Genomic DNA, 26,311 nt, shown 5'->3' with positions numbered 1-26,311 from the left:
CCTGAGTGAGTTTGCATTATTCAAATTACTTAGGATATGTAAAAATCATCAAACAAAGTCAATTTCCATCCTAATTGCCTGTGTTAGATTCAGACTAAAGTTCAATGAGTGAAAGAACGGCATGCTAACCTACTGGGTGGAATTTTCCAATCCAGTCTGCCATGAGAATTGTAACAAATGGGACAAGGACCTTGCAAAAAGGTCCTTTGATCTCAGGTGGGATTTTCTGGTCTTTTGGTGAGCGCAGCCAGAAAATCCCATCCATAATCTTCCATCCACTGCATCATTATCTCCAAAATCATTAATTCACATTAATACTGTTGTTTTACATGAATTAAACCTTATTTAGTAACAAATTAAGATGCTGTACTCATGATGGCTGAGATTGAAATAAAAGCTCGATTAACTTACTTTGTAATGTGATTGGAATGCAGTGCACTTAGTAAAATAAAAGAAGGGCAAAGTAAAGCAGCAGAAAATGCTGGATATACTTAGTAGCTTTGGCAGCATCTGTGGAGAGAGAAAATGAGTTAACATTTCAAGTCCATACTGAATTGTAGAAACGTCATTTGAATTTATCCAGCATTTCTGTTTTTATTTTAGATTTCCAGCATACGCAATATTTTGTTTTCATTAAAGGTAGCCTAGGTTTCTGATAAATGATCCTGTCACTTAATTTTTAGACGATTAAAAAACACCTCGCACCCGAAAAAAATGGCTGATGGACACCGATACCTTTTTCGTGGCAGAATAAATACAGAGATCATGGAAGTAGAAAATGTGGATGATGGAACAGGTATTTATTTGTTGAATTGACTAAAGTAATTGTCAACAAGTTCTTATTTATATGATGGATTCAAAATTTCATCAAATATAAAGAATATGACCGAAGTGGGAATAAAAATAAATTAAATAATTTACTTCATGTGGTAGATATGTTAATTTCAAATGTTCATTCAAAAATGATGAATTGCTTGTTTAACAGTTTATTTGGCTTTGAGTATTCATCAGGATTTAACAGCTCTGTTAATCGCAAATGACCGGCAACAACACTGTTCATGATTTTGATATGATCAAAAGAAAGGCTGAAGCTGTAATTGTAACATTCTACTTGCTTAGAAACATGTAGGCAGCCATGAGCCAGGGATTTATGGAAATTGTGGCAGATCTTGTTAATACTTACATAAGTTAGCATTATTATTATTAGAAATGTATCTTCACAGTACCGCGTGTATTGAAGAACGTGAGCAATACGTTGCCTCTCGTGTCAGTGTCATTTCTGTGTCACTATTGATCCTCATAGGCATTTGAAGGTAACAACTGTGCAAAAAATGAGCTTTTTTTTCAAGTTCATATAAAGGCAATCCCATTGATTGATCACAGCTAAAAATTAAATTGCAGAAGCTGAGAACATTAAAACTTCTGGTTGTATTTTTGGCACAACTTCATTTCCATAAACATCTAAGAAACATTTGCAATTTTGTTCTTGTAGATTTCAAAATCAAAGTAAGTAAACACTGATGTCCTGACACATGCTGAACAATATTTTACATGAATGGAATAAGTACACTTCACATTTGCAGTATGAATTATGGGAAGTCACTGTCTGTGTGGAGTTTGCATGTTCTCCCTGTGTCTACATGGGTTTTCTCCGGGTCAAAGAACAAAGAAAATTACAGCACAGGAACAGGCCCTTTGGCCCTCCAAGCCTGCCCTGACCATATTGCCCGACTTAACTAAAACCCCCTACCTTTCTGGGGATGATATCCCTCTATTCCCATCCTATTCATGTACTTGTCAAGACACCCCTTAAAAGTCACTACCATATTTCCCAGCTACGATCCCAGGCACCCATTACTCTCTGTGTAAAATATCTGCCTCGTACATCTCCTTTAAACCTTGCCCCTCGCATCTTAAACCTATGCCTCCTAGTAATTGACTCTTCCATCCTGGGAAAAAGCTTCTGACTTTCCACTCTGTCCATGCCTCTCATAATCTTGTGGACAGTAGTCCAGCTGTGACCTCACCAAAGTTCTATACAACTCCATCTTGCGCTCTCTACATCTGTAATCTATACCCCAATTGATAAAGGCGATTGTGCCATATGCCCTTTTCACCACCCTATTAACTTGCCTTACTGCCTTCAGAGATCTATGGACAAACATGCCAAGGCCCCTTTTTCCTTTGGAACTCCCCAGTGTCAGACCTTTCATAGTATACTTCCTTGTCAAATTACTTCCTTGACAAAGTGCATCACCTCACACTTTTCAGGGTTAAATTCCATTTGCCACTTATCTGCCCATTTGATCGTCTTGTCTATGTCTTCCTGTAACCCAAGGCACTCAACCTCACTGTCAACCACCCAGCCAATCTTTGTGTCATCAGCAAACTTACTCATCCTAACCCGCACATTATCATCTATGTCATTTCTCTAAATGACGAACAGTAGGGGTCCAGCACGGATTCCTGTGGCACGTCACTGGTCACTGGCCTCCAGTCACTAAAGCAGCCATCTGTCACCACCCTCTGTCTCCTACTGCTAAGCCAATTATGCATCTACTGTTTTTTCGTCTTTACTGTCTGCTGTACCTGCACATTTATTTTCAGCGACTGATGCACAAGGACACCAAGGACTTGCTGAGTATCCACCTTGCTCAGTTTATACAGATTCATGTAATAACCTGTCTTTCTATTATTGCTACCAAGGTGAATAATCTCACATTTATCCATATTATACTGCATCTGCCATGCATATGTCCACATACTCAGCCTGTCTAAATCATGCTGAAGCATCTCTGTATTTTCCTCACGGCTCACTCTCCCACCCAACTTTATATCATCTGCAAATTTGGAGATAATATAATTAGTCCTTATGCCAAATCATTAATATATAATGTTAACAGTTGGGGTCCTACTCCCCGACCTGCTCTCTCTCCCCCGCCCGCTTGCTCTCTCTCCCCCGCCCACCCGCTCTCTCCCCCCCGCCCGCCTGCTGTCTCTCCCCCGCCCGCCTGCTTTCTCTCCCCTGCCTGCTTGCTCTCTCTCCCCCGCCCACCCGCTCTCTCTCCCCTGCCCGCTTGCTCTCTCTCCCCCGCCCACTTGCTCTCTCTCCCCCGCCCGCTTGCTCTCTCTCCCCCGCCCGCTCGCTCTCTCTCCCCCGCCCGCTCGCTCGCTCTCCCCCGCCCGCTCGCTCTCTCTCCCCCGCCCGCTCGCTCGCTCTCCCCCGCCCGCTCGCTCTCTCTCCCCCGCCCGCTCGCTCTCTCTCCCCCGCCCGCTCGCTCTCTCTCCCCTGCCCGCTCGCTCTCTCTCCCCCGCCCGCTCGCTCTCTCTCCCCCGCCCGCTCGCTCTCTCTCCCCTGCCCGCTCGCTCTCTCTCCCCTGCCCGCTCGCTCTCCCCCGCCCGCTCACTCTCCCTCCCCCGCCCGCTCGCTCTCTCTCCCTCACCCACCCGCTCTCTCTCCCCTGCCCGCTTGCTCTCTCTCTCCCGCCCGCCTGCTCTCTCTCCCCTGCCCGCTTGCTCTCTCTCCCTCACCCGTCCGCTCTCTCTCCCCCGTCTGCCTGCTGTCTCTCCCCTGCCCGCTTGCTCTCTCTCCCCCGCCCGCTCGCTCTCTCTCCCCCGCCCGCTCGCTCTCTCTCCCCCGCTCGCTCTCTCTCCCCCGCCCGCTCGCTCTCCCCCGCCCGCTCGCGCTCTCTCTCCCCCGCCCGCTCGCTCTCTCTCCCCCGCCCGCTCGCTCTCTCTCCCCCGCCCGCTCGCTCTCTCTCCCCCGCCCGCTCGCTCTCTCTCCCCCGCCCGCTCGCTCTCTCTCCCCCGCCCGCTCGCTCTCTCTCCCCCGCCCGCTCGCTCTTCCCCCGCCCACCCTGGCTGCCCTGTCCACTCTCCCTCGCCTCCCTGTGCGCCCTCCCTTGCTCCTGCCCCATGTGCGCTCCCTTGTCCCCCACGTGCGCTCTCTTGCCCCCCATGTGCGCTCTCTTCCCCCACCCCCCGCGCTCTCTGTCTCTCAGCAGAATAGATGATGGAAGAAAAAACAATTTAAAAAGGATATAGTTTGCAGCTTTTACCTTTGTCAATTAGATCTCCCTCATATGAACATTAGTCCAGTAAATGCCTGGTGGTCCTCAACAATGAGCTTCAGTGTGGAAGAGAATGGAACCAAAGAACAAAGAAAAGTGCAGCACAGGAACAGGCCCTTCAACATTCCAAGCCCATGCCAATTATGATGCCTTAACTAAATTTTAAAAAATGCCTTCTGCCCTTACGCAGTCCATATCCCTCTATTCATTCCCTATTCATGTACCTCTCCAGATGCCTCTTAAATGTTGCTAACATGCCTGCTTTCACCACCTCCTCTGGCAGTGTGTTCCAGGTGCCCACCATTCTCTGCGTGAAAAACCTCCCCCGCACACCACATTTAAACTTGCCCCCTCTCACTTTGAACCTGTGCCCCCTTGTAATTGACACTTCCACCCTTGGAAAAAGCCTCTGACTATCCACCCTGTGTATGTGTCTCAAAGTTTTGTCAACCTCTATCAGGTATCCCGTCAGCCACCGTCTTTCCAGTGAAAACAATCCTAGTTTATTCAACCTCTCCTCATAGCTAATGCCTTTGAGACCAGGCAACATCCTGATGAACCTTCTTTGCACTCTCTCCAAAGCTTCCACATCCTTCTCTTAATGTACAGATCAGAAATGCATGCAATACTCCAAATGCAGCCTAACCAAGGTTTTATAGAGATGCAACATGATTTCCCAATTCTTGTACTCGGTGTGCTGGCTGATGAAGGCAAGCAAGCCATCTACTTTCTTAATCACCTTGGCCACCTGTATTGCCACTTATGGGGAACTGTGGACCTGCACTCCCAGATGCCTCTGAATATTAAGTTTATTTATTAGTCACAAGTAAGGCTTACATTACGCTGCAATGAAGTTACTATGAAATTCCCTTAGTGTTCTAAAGAGTTATGCAATTTACAGTGTAATTCACACCTAAATTTGATCCTCCAAAATGCATCACCTCGCATTTGTCTGGATTAAACTCCATTTGCCATTTCTGTGCCCAAATCTCCAATCTATCTATCTCCTGTTATATCCTCTGACAATCTCCAGCAATATGAGCAACTCCACCAATCTTTGTATCATCCGCAAACTTATCTGACCACCCACATTTCCTTCCAGATCATTTATATATATTACAAACAATAGCGATCTCAACACTGATTCCTGCGGAACACCACGAGTTACGGATCTCCATTTTGAAAAACATCTGTCTTTTATAACCAAGCCAGTTCTGTATCCATTTAGCTAGTCCACCCCAAATCCCATGTGATTTTAAATTTTGTACAGTCTGTCATGTGGAACCTTGTCAAATGCCTTATAAAAGTCCATATAAGCAATATCCACGCCCTATTCTCATCAGTTATCTTTGTCAACTCTTCAAAAAACTCAAGCAGGTTGGTGAGCCATGATCTTCCCTGTACGAAACCATGCTGCCTGTCACTAATTAGTCCATTTTCTTCCAAATGTGCATATATCCTGTCCCTCAATATCTTCTCCAAAAACTTCCCCACTGCTGATGTCAGTCTCACTGGTATATAATTTCCTGGATTATCCCTGCTTCCTTTCTTAAATAAGATCAATCTTTCTTGTCTTAGCCTTTCGGGTTCCCAAATACAGACAGATTCCTCTGAAGTGAAAATTCTTAATTGTATACTGACAATCACATGGTTTCAGGCAAGCCAAGGAGGCTGAGAGCTGGCACTTTCTCAGTTCATTCTCAACTGGTTTTAAAAAGAAATAAGATCTAAGCTTAAAGCTAATATCTGTCTGGCAACTTCTGGTAAATCACTTGGCCTTTGCCTTCATCAAATAAAGTAATTGCAGTGTACACAAGCTCTCCTCCCCACCCCCGTTAAGTACATGCTGATCAGATGATTTCCTGGAAAAGGCATGCTTGATCTCAGTCCCTTAGGACTTTTTAAAAAATAATTCAGGTCAACTTCAAAGTATCTAGGTAATGCAGTGTCCTTCATATTTTAAAAGAAAATATTGTTCGGCAAGATGTAGTTTTAACAATGCCCTTTGCTCCCTAAGCTCTAGAATTCCCTTGTGAAATCTCTGGATGTTTCTTTCTTTTAGGATGCTCTCGTTCTTTGATCAAGCCTTTGGCATTCTCATCTTATATGACCCAGTGTCTAAGTATGCTTTGTAATGCTCCTGTGAAACACCATGGGATGTTCTATTCAATTAAAAGTGCTATATAACTACAAGTTATTATTGTTTTATGGTATAATGCTGTGGTGTGTATAACTAGAATTGCTCTCTCTTCTAGCGGATTATCACAGCAGTGGTCATACTGTGATCAATGGTTGGAAAATACACAATACGGCCAAAAACAAATGGTTTGTTTGCATGGCAAAGACATCAGAAGACAAACAGGAATGGTTGGAGGCCTTTTTAAAGGAACGAGAACGAAGAAAGAGTAAGATGTAAATTTTTATGTTTATTTGTGCAACTAGGTTTGATTTATTGTCACATGTATTTGGATACAGTGGAAAGTAAAAGTATTTTAAAGTTTATCTATTAGTCACAAGTAGTCTTACATTAACACTGCAATGAAGTTACTGTGAAAATCCCCTACTTGCCACACTCCAATGCCTGTTCTGATACACTGAGGGAGAATTTGGCATGGCCAATTCACCTAACCTGCACATCTTTGGACTGTGCAAGGAAACTGGAGCACCCAGAGGAAACCCCCGCAGACACGGGGGGAATGTGCAAACTCCACACAGACAATGACCCAAGCTGGGAAATGAACCTGGGTCCCTGACGCTGTGAGGCAGCAGTTCTAACCACTGTGCCACTTGTGTAATATTTCCCTGAGCAGCACAGTGGGCCAGAAGACTGAAACAGAGGCTGTGTAGTAGGCTTCTCACTGGGTGCCATTGCTTCCATGCATCTCCGGCTGCTGGATTTCTGATGTCGTCAGCTCAGCACCAGAATTTGGCGCGGAGCTGTATAAATTATTTGAATGAAGATTTGAATGTCATTAGTAAGCCCAGAACTGAAGTCTCCAAGACCTGTTAGCTATGCGCCCCCCTGCCCCTGGGGCCCGGCCAGGAGGTTTTTCACTCCATATAGTTTACAACAGCTCCCTTAATCCCCGACCCTGCTGGAGTGAACAAACCCCCAGGAGGTGGGAGGTCGTTTGTAAGGGGTTGCCCCCTGGGCATTGCCAGCTTGGCAGTGCCAGCCTGGCCCCCCCGGCACTGCCCAAGGAAGAAAGTAGCAATACTCAGTGGGCACCTTGGGCAGTGCCAAGGGGATGAGGCAAGGGGCAGGGCATCTGGAGTCCTGCTGCCACTTTGCACTTGGGCCTGGATGGAGGGGTTCAGTGATTGGACATCGGGGTGGGGGATGATGGGGAGGTCGGACTGCCAGGGGGTGTTGGGGCTGTGGGATGGGGGGGGAGAGAGATCGAATGGGGAAGGAGGAGTTCAAAGCTGGCCCTCTGACAGATTGGTGCATGTGCAATGGTCCACTCAGTGCTATGCTGCCAGCTTCTCCAGCGGGAATAAGCCATGTTTCCTGATTTTTAACGTGATTCATGCTAGTACACTCTGCAATGCACAGAGTGTGGGAGATTCATTTTGCGAATCCGGCTGAATAATCCAGCAGGATTCACTCCAGTTTTACACAAGTTTGGCACTTAGAATTTTTTTGCAAGACTCCCATCCACTGAGTCTTAAATGTGCAGAAAGATACCCCTGCACCCAACATGTTTTGCCATGATAGATGCAGTGAATCATTGGCCACCAGCAGCATTTCCTTTCTCAACATAGTTTGGCCACCCCACCTTCTGGAAACCTCATGTGGAGGGTCAACTTTTGGAACCTCCTTTTTCACATGGTGTATTTGAATTATTTCTTCAGTCATTCGTATCCGTGTTTCTTGTCTAATATTTTCACCATTTTATAGCTATTAATGGGATTTCATGGCCTGGATTTTCCCCTTCAGTTCAGGAAGCACAAATCGGGCCATTTCTTGAAGTTGCATTCCCAACTTCAGTAGGTCAGCCCATTCAGCTAGAACTTTGGTCTCTAAGTGTCAGGTATAGGCTCGAGTCACCCACCTATCCTCATACCTTGTCCATGCCAATTTCAGATCCCCTCATTCTGCCTGTGCACTGCATTTCCCCTTGTTCTCCATGCTCTTGCCATATCTTCATGGCCCCTCCATACACCATGTCCCCTCACCCAGCATCTACTATATATATGAAGCCATATATGAACCATACAATAACACTAGGAAGCCTTTGAAATGTTCAGAAAAAAAAACATCAATTCAAACTCTTCCAGAAAAAGCCTTCCTTTGAAGCTTGTAAAACTTTCAGTTAAACACATGGGCCAGGATTTTACCAGGCCCACAGAATGTAGTTCTCCATTGGCCTCGGGTTTTTTAACAAAATAAGCAAACTGCCTTTTCACAATGCTATTCAAACATTTGCTCCTCTTTCGCTTACAGCTGTGTCAACAAACCCTGCTGGGCTAGATCTGTTAGTGGGACTTCAAGCTCAGCCATTCGTACATGGGTTTGCATTATAAAGCTGAATAAGTAGACCCTAGAAAGCTCAATGCAGTGGGGCCTATTGAAGCTACCTGTAATGACTCAGGAAGCCCCACTGTTTATTTACAGAATACAAAGTAAAGTCACTATCATGGTGTACACACACTAATCCCTGCCTGGGACTGCAGTTCAAAAGGCCTGTCCTTATAAAAGGATCAGGTAATGAGTTCCAGTTGGGCAGGTCCCTCACTACTTGTTACCAAGGAAATTCAGACTCAATGAGCTCCACAGGGAGATCAATCAGTGATTCCCCATTGGCCTTGTGGGGGTTATCACACTACTTCACTAGACACCCAGCAATCAGCTCCATTTCTTGCAAAGACTCAGTTGAGTTCAATCAGAGGATTCTGATAACTGTTCAGCTTCTTTCAATGTCAAAAAAACTTTGGATTTGAAATCACTGGAAAACTCAACCCACAGTGTCCAGTTGACCTATTTACAGATGAATGTAGAAGAGACTTTATCCATTGGAGAAAGTACTTTAAGTTATGGGAACAAATACACCATGTTGGTTAATTTAATGGTTAATTACTTTTTATGGACAGGATCCTATGATCATAATGCAATGGTGTATGTTATTTGAAGTTGTCAAGACCTTTTAAACTAAAAAAATCCAAATTCCACAATTCATGAATTGACTTACCTGGTCTGGTTCTCACAGGCCTTGGAAACCCAGCCATCTTGATGAAAATACTGATGTCAATGAAAATTGAATGTGGCAGGCAATTAAACGGCAACTCTGATGTCACTTTGCATGAGCATTAGGTCATGATCCATAATATTACCTGCTCTGGAGGAAAATTGTGTCTGTTGGGAATTGGCAGGTAAATTCAAAGATGTGGCCCCATGGGTCTTCACTTTGGACCTTCTGGTGCACATTGAATTTTCCCCTCCTGATGCAGAAACAGTCTGTTGAGTTTATGGATGGATTTTAAGCAGTGATGTAGTCATGTGGTGGACTAATAATCCAGCATAATGCTTTGGGGACAGGGGTTTGAATTTCACCACAGCAGATAGTGAGATTTGAGTTCAATAAAAATTTGGAATCGAAAGTTAATGAAATCATTGTCGATTGTCATAAAAACCCATCTGGTTCACTAATGTCCTTCAAGGAAGGAAATTTGACATCCTTACCTAGTTTGGCCTACATGTGACTCAAGATCCATAGCAATGTGGTTGACTCTTAACTGCCCTTGAGGATGGTCAATAAACACTGGCCAAACCAGCGAGGCCCATATCCCATGAACGAATAATAAAAAAAATTCCATTGGTAGGGTTGATTTTTGTTTTAATGTTTTCTGAGTCTTCAACAATACCTCAAGTGAATGTTGTTTTAATTTGTTGGCTTCCATAATGGAGGCAAGTTTTAACAATGGCGCTGGAAATTCTCTTGTGCACCCCCAAATTTTTTCACCCGACTTCCAGTGTAATTCAGTGAAGATGTTTGTGGATCAAGAAAGAAGGAAACGCAAAATATTTTCTACAGAACAGTGGAAAAATAATTTAATTTAACAGAATTCCATGGTAAGTTGTGTCTGACAAGTTATAAAATAATTTGGAAAAAAAGATGTTTTTTTTAAATTAGGTTTGAAACTAGGCATGGAGCAAGATACCTGGTTGATGATTTCTGAAAAAGGGGAAAAGCTCTACCATATGATGTGTAAAGAGGAAAATGTTATCAAGGACAGAAAACGGAAACTCAGCACTTTTCCAAAATGCTTCTTGGGCAGGTTAGCTTTGCACGTTCAAAATCAATGCAACATTTCCTTTATTTTTTTTCTGCCTTTTTTCTCTCCCTCCCCTTCTGAAAATGTTAAATCTTTCCTAAGATAAAGTTCTTATGGTTCCTGTACCCATTGGAATCTTCGTGGAGGTACTTTTTATTGAATCTGAGCATTGACAATGAATATTCATGCATTATTTGAGTGTCTTCACCTATGCCCTTGCAAGTGCTTTAAAGCAGGGATTAGTCAATAGAAACAGGAAACATGCACAATTTTTTATAACTTGTAGGCAGTACAGCTAATTTAGCTGTAGGGTCACCACCCCAGCTAAGATTAGATTAATGACCAAAGACTTTGGATTGACTTTTTGTGATCTCTGCAGGTTTACTGGAACAACTTGCTGAAGCTAATAATATGGTTCCCTTATGACGGTTCAGGGACACCTTTGCTTTATGCTGAAGTTGCACTTGCATTCAAATGTACTGATCATGCTCGTAATATTCACATGATATGCTGGAAATATCATGAGAGTTTAGAGCAGAGTATTGGGTGCTGTTCAAGTATGGGATCTCTGATCTAATTGGATACTTCACTGTGTTGATAGGGTGGATGTGGAGAAAATGTTTCCTTTTGCCAGAGAATCTAGGACTGCAGGTCGCTTTATAAAATAATGTGTCACTTAAAGAACAAAGAAAATTACAGCACTGGAACAGGCCCTTCGGCCCTCCAAGCCTGCACTAACCATTTTGCCCAACTTCACTAAAATCCCCTATCCTTTCGGGGACTGTATCCCTTTATTCCCATCTTTTTCATGTACTTATCAAAACACCCCTTAAAAGTCAGTACCCGCATCTGCTTCCACTACCTCCCCCAGCAATGAGTTCTAGGCACCCACTATTCTCTGTATAAAAAATCTGCCTCGTACTTCTCCTTTAAACCTTGCCCCTCTTATCTTAAACCTATGGCCCCTAGTAATTGACTCTTCCACCCTGGCAAAAAATTTCTGACTATCCATTCTGTCCATAATCTTGCAGACCTCTATCAGGTTTCTCCTCAACCTCTGTCGCTCCAGCGAGTCATTTAAGACTTAGATGGAGAATTTTTTCTGACATTTGAGTCCCTGAAACATTCTCCCTCAAACAGCAGTGTAAGATGACTAGAGGACTTACGTGATGAAGAAGCAGCACTCTGAAAGCTAGTGATTCCAAATAAACCTTTTGGACTTTAACCTGGTGTTGAGACACTTCTTACTGTGCCCAGCCCAGTCCAATACCAGCATCTCCACATCATAACTAACAAAGTAATTGAAGCGACTGATATGTAGGATATGTCAATTCCTGTTCATTTGCCAACTCAATCCAGTTGGGGATCTCAAACTATTTTCTTGCGCCAGGCTTCAGGAGGCAATGTGTGTTCCTAATGAGTCCACTGCAGCACTAAAAAAGGAGGAGGACCACTGTAAAGTGGAACAAGAACCCAGAAGATCTAAAGACTATAAGAAATAGGAACGGGAGTAGGCCATTTGGCCTGCTTCACCATTCAAATGGATCATGGCTAATCCAACGTTCCTCACATCTGCTTTCCTGCCCTTGACTCATAACCCTTGATTTCCTGACTGATCAAAAATCCATCTCTCTTCACTTTAAATATACACAATTACTCTGCCTCCACAGCTCTCTGTGACAAGGAGTTCCAAAGACTCTCAAGTCTGAGAGAAGAAATTCTTCCTTATCTCAGACTGAAAATGGAGCCCCCTTTATTCTGAGACTATGTACCCTGGTCCTGCATTCTCCCATGAGAGAAAGCATCGTCTCAACATTTACCCCGTCAAGCCCCATAAGAATCCTATATATTTTAATAAGATGACCTCTCCTTCTAAATTCCAATGAGTAGAGTGCCAACCTGTTTAACCTTTCCTCATAAGACAATCCCTCCTGTTGCCTGCCACACAGTCTGTTTTAACCCTTATACAGTGGACAAATAACTACGGGTAGACATCTTGTTAGTACAACCAATATTTATTTAAACCCACACAATCAATAATCACCCACCTGACCAACAATAAGTTATCTTACAGAAAATACTAGAATTTGAGTCCAGTACAAGACCTTGACTTAACTTTGTGTGACTGGCAAGTACCCAAGCAGATATTGGCCTTTATCTGTGCATCGGTCTCAGTAGTCGTCCGCACAGTCTGGTCCTTTGGTCTGGTGTGGCACTCTGGCTCTGCTCTTTCTTCCTTCCTTCCTTCCCAGGTGTGGTGGCTGTCCTCTTGCTGGCAATGTTCACCATTTTTTTTAAACTTTATTCCAATCCAATCAATTCAAATTAAAGCCAATTCAGAGTCCCAACAAGCTGGGACATTCCTGATCCAAGCTGACAAGACAGGGCTCTCACCTCCTGTCTTGGGCAATGTTTACCATTGTTGTAGCTCGTTCATGGGGTCAGAGAGAGAGATTCCTGGTTGTGCAGCACCCTTTATATCCCATTTGGTTTCACGCCCCTTTTTGGCCATTGCCAATCAATTGATCAGGACTTGATCACTCTGATCGATAAAAGTCCAATCAGGTGCTACCGCACCAATCTCTGGGTGTGTCCCCAGCAGCCATGTCTGTAGGTGCTGGAGGCATATAGGTCACATACCTTCTTCCTAAATAAGGATTCATGGTGCCTTTATGTCTGGCACACAACCCAGTGTGACCAGAAAGCCTCTTTCGTCCTGGAGATGAAACAAGCCAGTGTGACTATAAAGTTCCTTTCATCCTGGAGATGACCCATATCCTGTTTATTCACTTGTCAGGGTTGCAGCCTGTTCGTAAGAACATAAGAACATAAGAAATAGGAGCAGGAGTAGGCCATCTGGCCCTTTGAGCCTGCCCCGCCATTCAATAAGATCATGGTTGATCTGTCGTGGCTCAGTTCCACATTCCCGCCCTATCCCCATAACCCTTAATCCCCTCTCTTATCAAAAACCCATCAACCCGCATCTTAAAAATATTTAGTGAGGCAGCCTCCACCACTTCAACGGGCAGAGAATTCCAGAGATTCACCACCCTTTGAGTGAAGAAATTCTTCCTCAACTCCGTTCTAAGCCACCCCCACTTTATCTTGAGGCTGTGCCCCCTAGTCCTACTATCCTTTCTGAGCGGGAAGAGTCCCTCCACCTCTATCCTACCCATCCCATTCATCATCTTATACGTCTCAATGAGATCTCCCCTCATTCTTCTAAACTCTAACGAGTACAAGCCTAGTTTATTCAGCCTCTCCTCATAGCTCAACCCCCTCAACTCTGGCATCAGCCTAGTAGACCTCCTCTGCACTCCCTCCAAGGCCAAAATATCCTTGCGTAAGTATGGCGCCCAAAACTGCACACAGTACTCCAGCTGCGGCCTCACCAATGCCCTATGTAGCCACAGCAAGACCTCTCTACTTTTATATTCAATCCCCCTCGCTATGCAGGCCAGCATCCCATTCGCCTTCCTGACCACCTGCTGCACCTGCAAGCTGGGTTTTTGCGACTCATGCACAAGGACCCCGGGGTCCCTCTGCACCGTCGCCTGCTGCATTTTTTCTCCACGTAAGTAATAATCCTTCCTACCGTTATTCCTACCAAAGTGGACCACCTCGCACTTGCCAACATTAAATTCCATTTGCCAGTTCCTGGCCCATTCGCCCAGCCTATCTGTATCCTTCTGCAGACTCTCCACACCCTCCGCGCAATTTGCCGTTCCACCAATCTTGGTGTCATCAGCAAATTTCGACACCATACACTTGGTTCCCTCCTCCAGATCATCTATCCACGCTAACACCCTACCCCCAACTCCATGTCCCCTGACCTTCTGCAATAACCTCTTGTGAGGTACCTTGTCAAACGCCTTCTGAAAATCAAGAAAGACCACATCCACCGGCTCTCCCCTATCCACCGCCCTAGACACATCCTCATAGAACTCAAGTAAATTTGTCAGGCATGACTTCCCCTTGAGGAAACCGTGCTGCGTCTGCTCTATCAAGCAATTCCCCTCAAGATGCCTTGCTGTTTCCTCCTTGATGACGGATTCTAACATTTTACCTACAACAGACGTTAAACTAACTGGCCTATAATTCCCTGCCTTTTGCCTGGCACCCTTCTTAAACAACGGCGTAACATTAGCCGCTTTCCAATCTTCTGGCACTTCCCTGGAATCCAGCGACGTTTGGAAAATAACCACCAAGGCATCCACTATCACCTCCGCCATTTCTTTCAGAACCCTCGGATGCATTCCATCCGGTCCTGGGGACTTGTCCACAATCAGCCCCTTCAGCCTGTCGAGCACCGCCTCTCTAGTAACAGTAATGTCATTGAGACCCTCCAGTCCTACCACCTTTCCATCTCTAACACCCAGCAAATTATTCACGTCCTCCTCCGTGAAGACCGAAACAAAAAAGTTATTCAAGACCTCAGCCATTTCCCCATCCCCTACCACTAAGTCCCCCTTCTCATCCTCTAAGGGTCCAACGTTCACCCTAGCCAGCCTCTTCCTTTTTATATACTTATAAAAACTCTTGCTATCCTTTTTTATATTAAGCACAAGCCCAGCTTCATAGTTTATCCTACCCTTCTTTATCAATTTCTTTGTCAATCTTTGTTGACATTTAAACCTCTCCCAATCCTCTTCTAGCCCACTACTCTTAGCTACTCTAAACGCCTCCGCTTTTAATTTAACACTTTCCTTCACCTCCTTCGTTATCCACGGCTTATTACCTCTCCTCCTACGGTCCTTTTTAACCATCGGAATAAATTTCTGCTGAGCACCAAGAAAGATCTCCTTAAAGATCCTCCACTGCTCCTCAGCAGACCTACCTTCCAACGCGCTCCCCCAGTCCACATTCGCCAATTCCTCTCTCATCCTACCGTACTCCCCTCTGTTCAAACAAAGGACACGTGTCCGGGAACCCACTTTCTCCTCCTCCATCTGCACCAGAAACTCCACCATACAATGATCACTCTCCCCAAGAGGATCCTTCACCGCAAGGTCCCTAATTCTACCCGCCTCATTACATAACACCAGATCCAAGATAGCTCGCTCCCTTGTCGGCTCCAGCACACACTGTTCAAGGAAACTATCCCGGCAGCATTCCAAGAACTCCTCCTCGAACCCTCCGCATCCAACATGGGTCGACCAATCAACATGCAGATTGAAATCCCCCATAATTACAGCCGTCCCATTCCTGCACGCCGCACTTATTTGCGCGTTAACAGCCCGCCCCACCTCCAGATCATTATTCGGGGGCCTATAGACGACACCCACCAGCGTCTTCCTCCCTTTGCTGTTCCTAATCTCTACCCACAACGATTCCACTTTCTGCTCTTTGGCTCCAATATCATCCCTTGCTACCACCCTGATGCTATCCTTAATCAGCAGAGCTACGCTCCCCACCCCCCTGCCCTTTTTCCTCCCGCCTATCCTTCCTAAACACTTGATACCCCTGGACATTCAGCTCCCAGTCCCTGTCACCTTGTCTCTGCCTTTAAACTGCAGCCTGTCGATTTAGTTTCTTGCCCAATTGTCCCAGAGTGCTTTACAAAACACCATTTTAGATGGCCCATTTGGCTACAATCCATACCAGGAATCTTCCTAGTGAGCCTTCTCTGAACTGCCTCCAATGAAATAATACCTTTCTTTAAATAAGGAGACAAAAACTGTTCACAGTACTCCAGATATGGCCTTATCAGTACCTTATACAGTTGCAGCAAGGCTCCCCTACTCATGTACTCCAACCTCCTTGACATAAGGGCCAACTTCCCATTAGCCTTCCTGATTATGTGCTGCACCTGTGTGCTAGCTTTCTGTGTATCGTGCACAACTACCCCCAAGTCCCTTTGTGTTGCAGCTTTCTGCAATTTTTCTCAATTTGAATAATTCCCTGCTGTTCTGTTCGTCCTTCTAAAATGAAAAACTTCACATTTTCCAACATTATACTTCACTTTTTGCGCACTTACTTAACCTATCAATATTGCTTTGCAAACTGTATCCCTCTCACAACTTGCCTTTCCAACTATTTTTGTGTTGTCTGCAAATTTGGCTACAGTACATTTGCTTTCTTAAGGTTGGATCTTTATTTTGGATCTTGGAACCAACCCATTTGCTCCTATTCTGTGGATAAACCCTTTGTCCTGGATATGCTTGGGTTTAAAGTCATGGCAGATATAAGGCATACTTCCCAAGCTGCTGTCACTTAAATGCAAGGGATATTGAGTGGCTGACAGTGCATTCAATGTTGGTATGAGATGAAGACAAAGTAGGTCAATTCGGAGATTTGTGGGTAAAGCATGATTTCTTACCCATTTGTGTTAGGGGAGTAGAGAAAAATCTAGATTTCTGTTTTGTCAAATTCAACAAAGCTTTAATGTGTCCTCAACTATCCCAGTGTAATGATGCATATTACATAATTGTCAAACGTAATTAATGTGTGCAATAGCAATTCCCAATTAACCATGATAGCGGAGAATTTGGAGTTTACAAAATTCTGACAGATAAACCTGGTGCTGTAAGACTTCTTACTGTGCTTACCCCAGTCCAAAGCCATATCACAGATAAAATGTAGCATGAGGCAGAGTACTGAATGACTATTTGGAGTGATATTTTAAGAAAAACAAAAATTTAAATCTGTTTCTATTTCTTATTGCTTTGACACTTTAGTGAGTTTGTCACCTGGTTACTGGAAATTAAAGAGATCAGTAAACCTGAGGAAGGAGTTCACTTGGGCCAGGCATTGCTAGAGAATGGAATCATCCATCATGGTGAGTGATTGTGGGGTTAATATGTGCTGACTGAATTTATGGAAGATGATGCAATCTTTGAAATAAATAATAAGATGTAATACAAGCCGTGAAGTGCCACTATGATCTCAGTTGGCTTGAAGGAATTTTGTCAACGTCTGGAGTATTGAGAATAAATAAACAGATTTTCAAATTCCCATCTCTAGGGATTCATTTAGTTACAATAGCATGCTCGTCGAGGTTTGCCGTTGAAATGGTAATTTGAAAACCATTTGACTCTTCTCTCTAGCATATTAACATTATCTGCTTTGGGATGTCCAGATGTTTCTTTTTTTTTAGGTTTGGGATTTTCCTTTAGCTTACTACCAATTTCAGAAAAGCTTCGAGTTACTAGGTGAATGGGACAGCAAGTAGAACAACACCTGAAATCCATTCCTAAAATGCTGCAGTAACATAGGCCATAAGAATAGCAGTAGGCCATTCAGCCCTTCAAGCCTGCTCTGCCATTCAATAAGATCATGGCTGGTGATCTCAGAAATAAGTTGAGTGAGCCTCCTCTGGACCCGTAGTCAAGCACTTCTATTCTTTTTCAAATAAGGAGATCTAATTTATACACAATTCTCTAGATGTACTCTCACAAAGGCTCTGCACAGATGCAGCAAAACATCCCCACTTTAATATTCCACTCTCCTTGCAATAGACAACGACATTCCATTTGCCTTCCTAATCACTTGCTGTTTACTAAATTTCTGTGATTCATGAACCAGGACATCCAAATCTCTCTGTACCGCCAAGTTCTACAACCACTCTCCATTCCCAGATTATATTTCAATTACTAATTTTTTTCCCACTCACTTAATTTTTGTAGAATCTTTACCTTCCTCTTGACAATATACTTTCCTAACTACTTTGGTGTCATCAGCAAATTTAGTTACCATATATTCAGTCCTTTCATCCAAGTCATTGATAAACATTATAAGTAGTTGGGGCTGTAGCAATGGTACACTAGTCATATCGTGCCAATCTGAAAAAGTTCAATTTATTCTTGCTCTCTGCTTCCTGATAGGTAATCAATCCTACATCTGTGCCAATATTTACCCCTAGCACAATGTATTTTTATCTTATGTAGTAACCTTCAATGTGGCACCTTGTTGAATGCTTATTGGAAATTCAAGTACACCACATCACCTTGCTTGTTACTTTCTCAAAAAATTGTAACAAATTAATTGAACACAATTTCTCTTTTAATAAAATAATGTTGATTCTGCCTGAGCCATTATGATTTTCTAAGTATCCTGCTATGACATCCTTAATAATGGATTCCTGCAATTTCCTATGATATGGAGATGTCGGTGTTGGACTGGGGTGGGCATAATAAGGAGTCTCACAAGCTTTTGCTTGTGAAACCAAAAAACCTGCTAGACTTTAACCTGATCTTGTGAGACTTGTTACTTGCAATTTCCTAATGATGCATGTTAGATTAACTGGCCTATAGGTTCCTGTTTTCTGCCTCCCCCCTTCCTTGAATAAAGATTTTAAATTTGCTATTTGCCAGTTTACTTGGACCCATTTAGAATCTATGGAATTCTGGAAGATTCAATTCCCCTAATAACTCAGCAGCCACTTCTTTTAAGACCCAGGATGTATACCTTCTGGTTCTGGGGATATGTCAGCATTCAGGTTGAATAATTTTCCCAATACTTCTTTTTAACATGTTTGTTGAAAATTTTCTTATTTTGTATAGCAAGCAAACACAGATGCAGATCCACACAGTGCTCGTGAGTACACTCCAACACGACTGGGTACAGGGCTCCCTGTGGTCAGGGGACAAGCCCCTGGTACCCCCCGCATCCACCCCATCCAAGTCCTGTCTAATTGCACTGCAAATGACGGTAATAATATAAAGCAAAAAGGCAGAGGTTGTTTGACATCAGTGAAGGTCGCCCTTTTTGCCACCGCCGGGATAAAATCTGGTAATATCAACACCTTATTTTCCTGGTACCTCAGAGTGGTAGCCGGCGCTGCTTGCTGCAGGATTCTGCCTCATGCTGAGGTGTAACATACTTGTGCAATAATGAGCCGAGGAGCTCCTCTTGGCCTGGACTTTGCCTGTAACACTCTGTGCGTGATCGAAGCAGCTAATCCTCACGTTCCAGCACGTTCTTTGATAGTCAGGTGTCAAAGTCTGTGACGTTTGGGCCCTCAATTCCCTCCGGAAGGCCTATCAGACGGATGTTATTTCAGCTTTAGTGTCCTTCCATGTCATCACATTTCTCCCTAAGGAACTTAACCTCTGATGTCAAATGAGTAACTTGGTTCTTCAGCTTGGAGATGGTGTTTCCACTAAATGCCTCCGAGTGCTCAAGCTCCTTCAAGTGGTTCTCATGGGCAACGGTGACACCTTGGAGAAATTTAACAGATGATCCGAGCTCCTCTTTCAGCTTGTCGATCTTGGCCTGCAACTCGGTGGCCAACTGGTCCAACTTACTGTCTAATCTTTGCATGACTTCCATAATAGCTTTCTCTGTCCTTTCACTCAGCATGCCCTGTTCAGGGACTCCTCCAGGAGAGCATGGCAGGGTCCCCCCCTCTGACCCTGTGGTCCTATGATTTTGGTTTGCCTTCTGTCATTTTGCAGGAACCAACACCTGTGGGCTTACCCATTTCCTCCAGCCGAGAGTGCTATTTCTTGCTGTCTCACTGTTCGATCTATCAGAGTTCTTACATGGATTGCTTTTCACCTTGCTTCACCCTTACCTGGACAAACCAAAACAGCAAAGGGTTCCCAGCTGAGCCGCAAATTGCAACTCTTCTCTCTCAGGACTACTACTTACATGGCGAAAAACTGCAGCATGCTATGGTGCAGAGGGACCTTGGGGTCCTTGTGCATGAGTCACAAAAACCCAGCCTGCATGTGCAGCAGGTGGTCAGGAAGGCGAATGGGATGCTGGCCTTCATAGCAAGGGGGATTGAATATAAAAGTAGGGAGGTCTTGCTGCAACTGTACAGGGCACTGGTGAGGCCGCAGCTGGAGTACAGTGTGCAGTTTTGGTCGCCGCACTTATGCAAGGATATTTTAGCCTTGGAGGGAGTGCAGAGGAGGTTCACTAGGCTGATACTGGAGTTGAGGGGGTTGAGCTATGAGGAGAGGCTGAATAAACTTGGCTTGTACTCGTTAGAGTTTAGAAGAATGAGGGGAGATCTCATTGAGACGTATAAGATGATGAATGGGATGGATAGGATAGAGGTGGAGAGGCTCTTCCCGCTCAGAAAGGACAGCAGGACTAGAGGGCACAGCCTCAAGATAAGGGGGGGTTGCGGTTTAGAATGGAGTTGAGGAGGAACTTCTTCACTCAAAGGGTGGTGAATCTCTGGAATTCTCTGCCTGTTGAAGTGGTGGAGGCTGCCTCGCTAAATATATTTAAGACGTGGGTAGATAGGTTTTTGATAGGCAAGGGGATTAAGGGTTATGGGGAGAAGGCGGGAAAGTGGAACTGAGCCACGTCAGATCAGCCATGATCTTATTGAATGGCGGGGCAGGCTCGAAGGGCTAGATGGCCTACTCCTGCTCCTATTTCTTATGTTCTTATGTTCTCTCACTTTAATTCACCCATGGTTGGGTGAAGAAAGAAACAGCACAGCGTGCCCAGGTTGATCTTTTGCAATTCTAATGACACAGGAGTTCTTCCCTGGGCTGCCCTCCCCACCCCATCCTAAATCAATTCACACTTGATTGAGTGAAAAAAACTACAAGATGATTCGAGGCTGAACTGCAAGTCTCAACATACCCCTCATTGAGGTCTAGCTGCAAAAAAAGCAATCCAAAAGTAGAAATACCAGCTTGCAATTTGCAGCAGGACCTCAGTGGCTCCTGCTTCCTACCTTAATTCACCTTTCTTGGGTGAAAAAAGAACAGAGAGAGAGTTTGCAGACTGAGCTGAAATCCACAGCTCCTCCCCCACTGAGCACACACAGTAAATTCCAACCCGCAGGAAAGAGTCTAAAAATAACCCTTCCAGCTAGACTTTTGAAGTTCTTTATTTGCAACTGCACTCCAAATATGTTTAAAGCTTGCTTGATGTACATTAATCTCTCTCTAGGACTCAGCAAACAGCTGGATTTCAAGAAGAATCTTGCCATCTGTGGATCATGCTTCCTCTCACACCAGCGCCATCTTTGATTCCCTAATTTTCCCAATACCTTTACCCTGGTGATGGTGATTGGTTTAAATTCCTCCCTTCCTTTCACTTTCTGATTTGTAAGTATCTTTGAGAAGTTTTCTAAGTCTTCCATAATGGAAATGGACTTAAAATACTTGTTCAGCACTTCCACCAGTTTTTTGGTTTACGTATTAATTCTCCAGACTCGCTCTCCAGAAGGCCAACATTAGCTTTAGTTATTTTTCTATTCAAATATTTTAAAAAACTGATGGTAAAGTTTATGCATTAGTAACCATTTTCCCTTTTCATTCTCCCTCTGCTTTCTCCCTCTTCATTATGTTTTTAGTCATTCTTTGCTGGCTCTTAAATTCTGATGTGCCTTCTAATGTACCATTTATTTATGCAGATTTGTACAATGTCAGGGGAGGCAGGGATGTAATGACATTGTCACTGGACTAGTAATCCAGAGATCCTGGGTTTGAATCCCACCACAGCAGATGGTGAAATTTGAATTCAATCAAAAATCTGGAATTAAAAAGTCTAATGACAATGAAACCATTATTGATTGATGTAAAAACCCATTTGTTCAGTAATGTCCTCAAAAATTCTCTGCCCGTTGAAGTGGTGGAGGCTGCTTCGCTAAATATTTTTAAGACGCGGGTTGATGGGTTTTTGATAAGAGAGGGGATTAAGGGTTATGGGGAGAGGGTGGGAATGTGGAACTGAGCCACGACAGATCAGCCATGATCTTATTGAATGGCGGGGCAGGCTCGAAGGGCTAGTTGGCCTACTCCTGCTCCTATTTCTTATGTTCTTATGTTATGTTCTTATGTCCTTACCTTTTCTGGCCAACATGTGAGTCCAGATCTATAGCAATGTGGTTGACTCTTAATTGCATCTCAGGGGTGGGCAAGAAATGCTGATCTAAGCAGCAATGTCCACATCCCATGAAGGAATAAAAAAATGTTTCTTTCAATTTGATATGATCCATAATTTCCTTATTTAGCTATGGATAATGCATCCTTTGCAAAGGATCTTTCTTCTAGGATAAAGCTTTGCTGAACGTTATTAAATATCACCTTAAGGGTTGGCCACGGTGCCCCCATCCCAACTTTTAACTTTGTTTCTCAGTTTACTTCAGCTAGCTCTGCTTTCATGTCCTTAAAATCATTTTTATTTAGGTTTAAGACACGAATCTTAGGCTCACACTTCACCCCTTCAAAGTGAATGTGAAATTCTATTAATAGATGATCATTATCACCTAGAAATTCCTTCACTATGAGTTTTTCATTAATATTGCCTCATTGTTCATTATCAGGTCTAAAATCTACTGCTCCCTGGTTGGTTCTAGAATGTACTGCCCAAAGAAATTTTTCTGAATACACTCTATGAACATATTTTTCAGGCTACTTTTGACAATCTTCTGTCCAATCTATGTACAGATTGAAGTCACCCATAATTACTGTGGTACATAAGAACATAAGAAATAGGAGCAGGAGTAGGCCACCTAGCCCTTCGAGCCTGCCTCGCCATTCAATAAGATCAGCCGCTTTCCCGCTTTCTCCCCATAACCCTTAATTCCCTTGCCTACCAAAAACCTAACTACCCGTGACTTAAATATATTCAGCGAGGTAGCCTCCACCGCTTCAACGGGCAGAGAATTCCAGAGATTCACCACCCTTTGAGTGAAGAAGTTCCTCCTCAACTCCGTTCTAAACTGCGCCCCCCCCCCCCCCACAACTTATCTTGAGGCTGTGCCCTCTAGTCCTGCTGTCCTTTCTGAGTGGGAAGAATCTCTCTACCTCTACCCTATCCATCCCTTTCATTATCTTATACGTCTCTATAAGATCCCCCCTCACCCTTCTAAATTCCAACGAGTACAGACCCAGTCTATTTAGTCTCTCTTCATAGTTTAACCCCCTCATCTCCGGTATCAGCCTAGTGAACCTCCTCTGTACTCCCTCCAAGGCCAAAATATCCTTGCGCAAGTGCGGCGACCAAAGCTGCACACAGTACTCCAGCTGTGGCCTCACCAATGCCCTGTACAGTTGCAGCAAGACCTCCCTGCTTTTATATTCTATCCCCCTCGCTATAAAGGCCAGCATCCCATTCGCCTTCTTGATCACCTGCTGCACCTGCAGACTGGGTTTTTGCGACTCATGCACAAGGACCCCCAGGTCCCTCTGCACTGTAGCATGCTGCAGCTTTCTTACACACTCCATTTATTTGTTCCTGAATACTCTGCCTTCGAGTGTAACTACTGTTAGGAAGCTTATAAACTACTCCCACAATGACCTCTTGCCTTTCTAATATTTTTTATTTCTACCGAAACTGATTCTGTATCTTGCTGTTTTGAGCTAAGGCCACCTTTCCCTACTGTAATATCAGCCTTAACTAACAAAGTGACTCCACCAACAATGCAGGTTTTAGTTGTTGTCTTATTAGATATCTTATAGCCCTATTTAGTCACCTGTACAGAAGTACAGCTTTTCACTGGGTCTGTGGATTTCTGAATGGAAATTCATTTGTTGATGTGTGGAATACAGAAGGGGATGCAATGATTTCTCAGCAATATCCAAGGTTAGTCAATCCTGTACTGATCGAACCTCTTTTTCAATATCTAAGTGTCATAGAAACCCATTTGATCAAAGTGCAACCTGTTCAAACCCTCAAGTACCATCTCTACTCAAAATCGTTTTAAACAAGATAATTATTGGACCAGTCACAAGCATTTGGGAAGAAATGATTAAGTAGTTGAATTTATTTATTTTAGATCTAATAATGAGCAGTCATGAGATTCTAAACGTGAAAGAGGGGAAGAATGTGAAAGAATGATCAACTTTGGCTAAGGAGCCAGTGGGTCTAGATCTTGTGGCCCTGTTTTCAAAAGTGTTGTAATTAGGGGGCATTGGTCTCATGTGGAGATGGTGGTGAATGTAGGTAAAATGATGAGCAAAAGGAACCTAACCCTAACCTTTAACGCCGTACATTTTCACTGAGCTTCCAAGACTTAATTCGGCCTATTTGAGTTTTGTGATGCCATCAACCAGTTCCACCTCAGTGTTTGTATCCAACACCAATGGGCTGCAACAGGTGGGTGCAAAAACCATATTTTCTTCATAGACTGACATAAGCCTGTATTCTTAAGGCTGTTTCCAAACCTTGCACAAATGACAGACATTGGATGTTGCGAGAGAAAGGCTGCTGAAGCTGGTCCCTTCATCACGAAATGAGTAAATGAGTCCTCGTAGGCATTTTTGGATCTAGAGGAATCTTCCTTAGCTATCCAACCCTGAAATTAATTTCACTTAGAGAGTTCCTTGGAGTTTGCGAGCTAGGACAATTAAATTAATTGACATAAAAGTAATTATAAATCACTTATTATTAGTAATTAGTAATTATAGTAATGATAGTTATTAGCAGTTAGTAATAATTATTACTTATTTGTAATTATAAATAGTGAATGGTTTGCTGCCACATTTTAATAATTTTTTATGTGCAAAATAATCACAGATTGACTACTTTTGAACAGGAAGTAGTTTTCCAGCCAGCTTAATCTCTGACTCTGAATTAAGACAGGGGATAGTAGATGGTATGAAGGCTGAAGTTTGCTAGTGAGTATTTTGAGAGTAGATAGTAGGCAGGTGTGAAGTGACTTTATTGGCTATGACAGCTTTTCTTCATTGCCAGCACTGAACTATCAATTACAACCTCGTTTCTCTGCTTGTTAGCAGTCTTTCTTCATGTTCTCTTTTGGCATCTCTAGGGCACCTTTCTCATGCTGTGGGGATGAAGGTCCTTCCATCTCCATTCTTTATCATAATTGCTGTCAGCTTTTAGAAGCAACAATCCTTTCTTCTTCACAATAATAGACAGCACAAAGCTGAGATGTTGTCAACCTTTTTAAATAGATATAAAAGATCCATGGCATAAACTTGGAGGGAATTTGTCCCCAATACCCTGAAATTCATTCTTGATCCCTCAATTAACATCAGAAAAAGAAAACTGATTACCTGGCCATTAACACAATGCCATTTGTGGGAACTTGTTATGCGCAAAATATCTGCTATGTTTTCTACATTAAAAACATTGACTTCATTTCAAAAGTGCTTAATTGGCTATAAATCATTTTGGTTGCCGTTAGATCTTGAAAGGCACTATATAAATAATGTGGTTTTTTTAAGCTGCACTGAGACTGAATTTTTGGCTGTGCTGTTTTGCAGCACTTCACGAGAGTTATCCAGGCACCCTAAAATCAAATTTTCAAATGTCTATTGTCTCCATAAAGGGGACCTGGATCTTATTGGGAGGATAATTTTAATGCAGTTTTGGTCCAATGATTTTGAGGTGATGAGTGTTGCCAACTTATTTTACTCTGCCAGAAACCAGGAGGGAATTCAGAGGAAAACTAGCCTGTGATTGGATGATATCTTCACTGTTATATTTGCATATTTAAGTTAGTGGTGTCCTCTCAACATTTTTTACTCAACTTGCTTGTGGCCTTTGCAACGTTTGTTCCATTGGTTGCTCCACAGACTTAGCGGGACCGTTGGCTTCAACTTGTTTCTTTTCTGGTGCTTCCACTAGGCCGCTCTATTCATGACTATCACCAACTTGTCCGGGACCTTATCCAACATTTCCAGAGGGCTGGTCTGGCGAGTGCCTTCTTGTCATTAGATCAGGAGAAGGTGTTCGACAGGGCGGAGCACGAGTACTTCCTTGGGACTCTGCAGGCATTTGGGTTCAGGACGCATTTTGTCACCTGGATCCGATTACTGTACTCTGCCGCAGTGTCTAACTAAGGTTAATGGGTTCCTGACAGCGCCCCTTTGCTTTGGGAGAGGAGTATTGCAGGGCTGCCCCTTGTCCGGCTAACTGCATTCTATATGCGTGGAGCCATTCCTGCGCCTCTTGCAGAGGAGATTGTTGGGTTTGGCTCTGTGTGGCCCGGATGTAGGGGTGCCTCTGTCGGCTTACGCCGATGACGTGCTCCTCATGCTCAAGGACCCGGCTGACTTGTGGACGATGCGAGAATGCCACGTGGTGTA

The 26,311-nt window shown here is 43.7% G+C and overlaps 1 protein-coding gene across 1 annotated transcript in view; it reads left to right on the top strand.

Annotated features, from left to right (window-relative positions):
• The window catches only part of prex2 (phosphatidylinositol-3,4,5-trisphosphate-dependent Rac exchange factor 2), a 415,983-nt gene that overhangs the window by 132,445 nt on the left and 257,227 nt on the right, over positions 1 to 26,311 (top strand). Inside the window, exons 8-11 of the mRNA XM_080194118.1 lie at positions 684 to 796; positions 6,326 to 6,475; positions 10,205 to 10,349; positions 17,024 to 17,124. Coding sequence (XP_080050244.1) covers positions 684 to 796; positions 6,326 to 6,475; positions 10,205 to 10,349; positions 17,024 to 17,124 — 509 coding nt within the window. The remainder of the gene's footprint in view (positions 1 to 683; positions 797 to 6,325; positions 6,476 to 10,204; positions 10,350 to 17,023; positions 17,125 to 26,311) is intronic.

The sequence above is a fragment of the Carcharhinus amblyrhynchos genome, chromosome 8, assembly GCF_965287045.1.
Source record: "Carcharhinus amblyrhynchos chromosome 8, sCarAmb.v2.hapA, whole genome shotgun sequence".
Lineage (NCBI taxonomy): Eukaryota > Metazoa > Chordata > Chondrichthyes > Carcharhiniformes > Carcharhinidae > Carcharhinus > Carcharhinus amblyrhynchos.
This window is presented reverse-complemented; position numbering and strand designations above follow the sequence as displayed.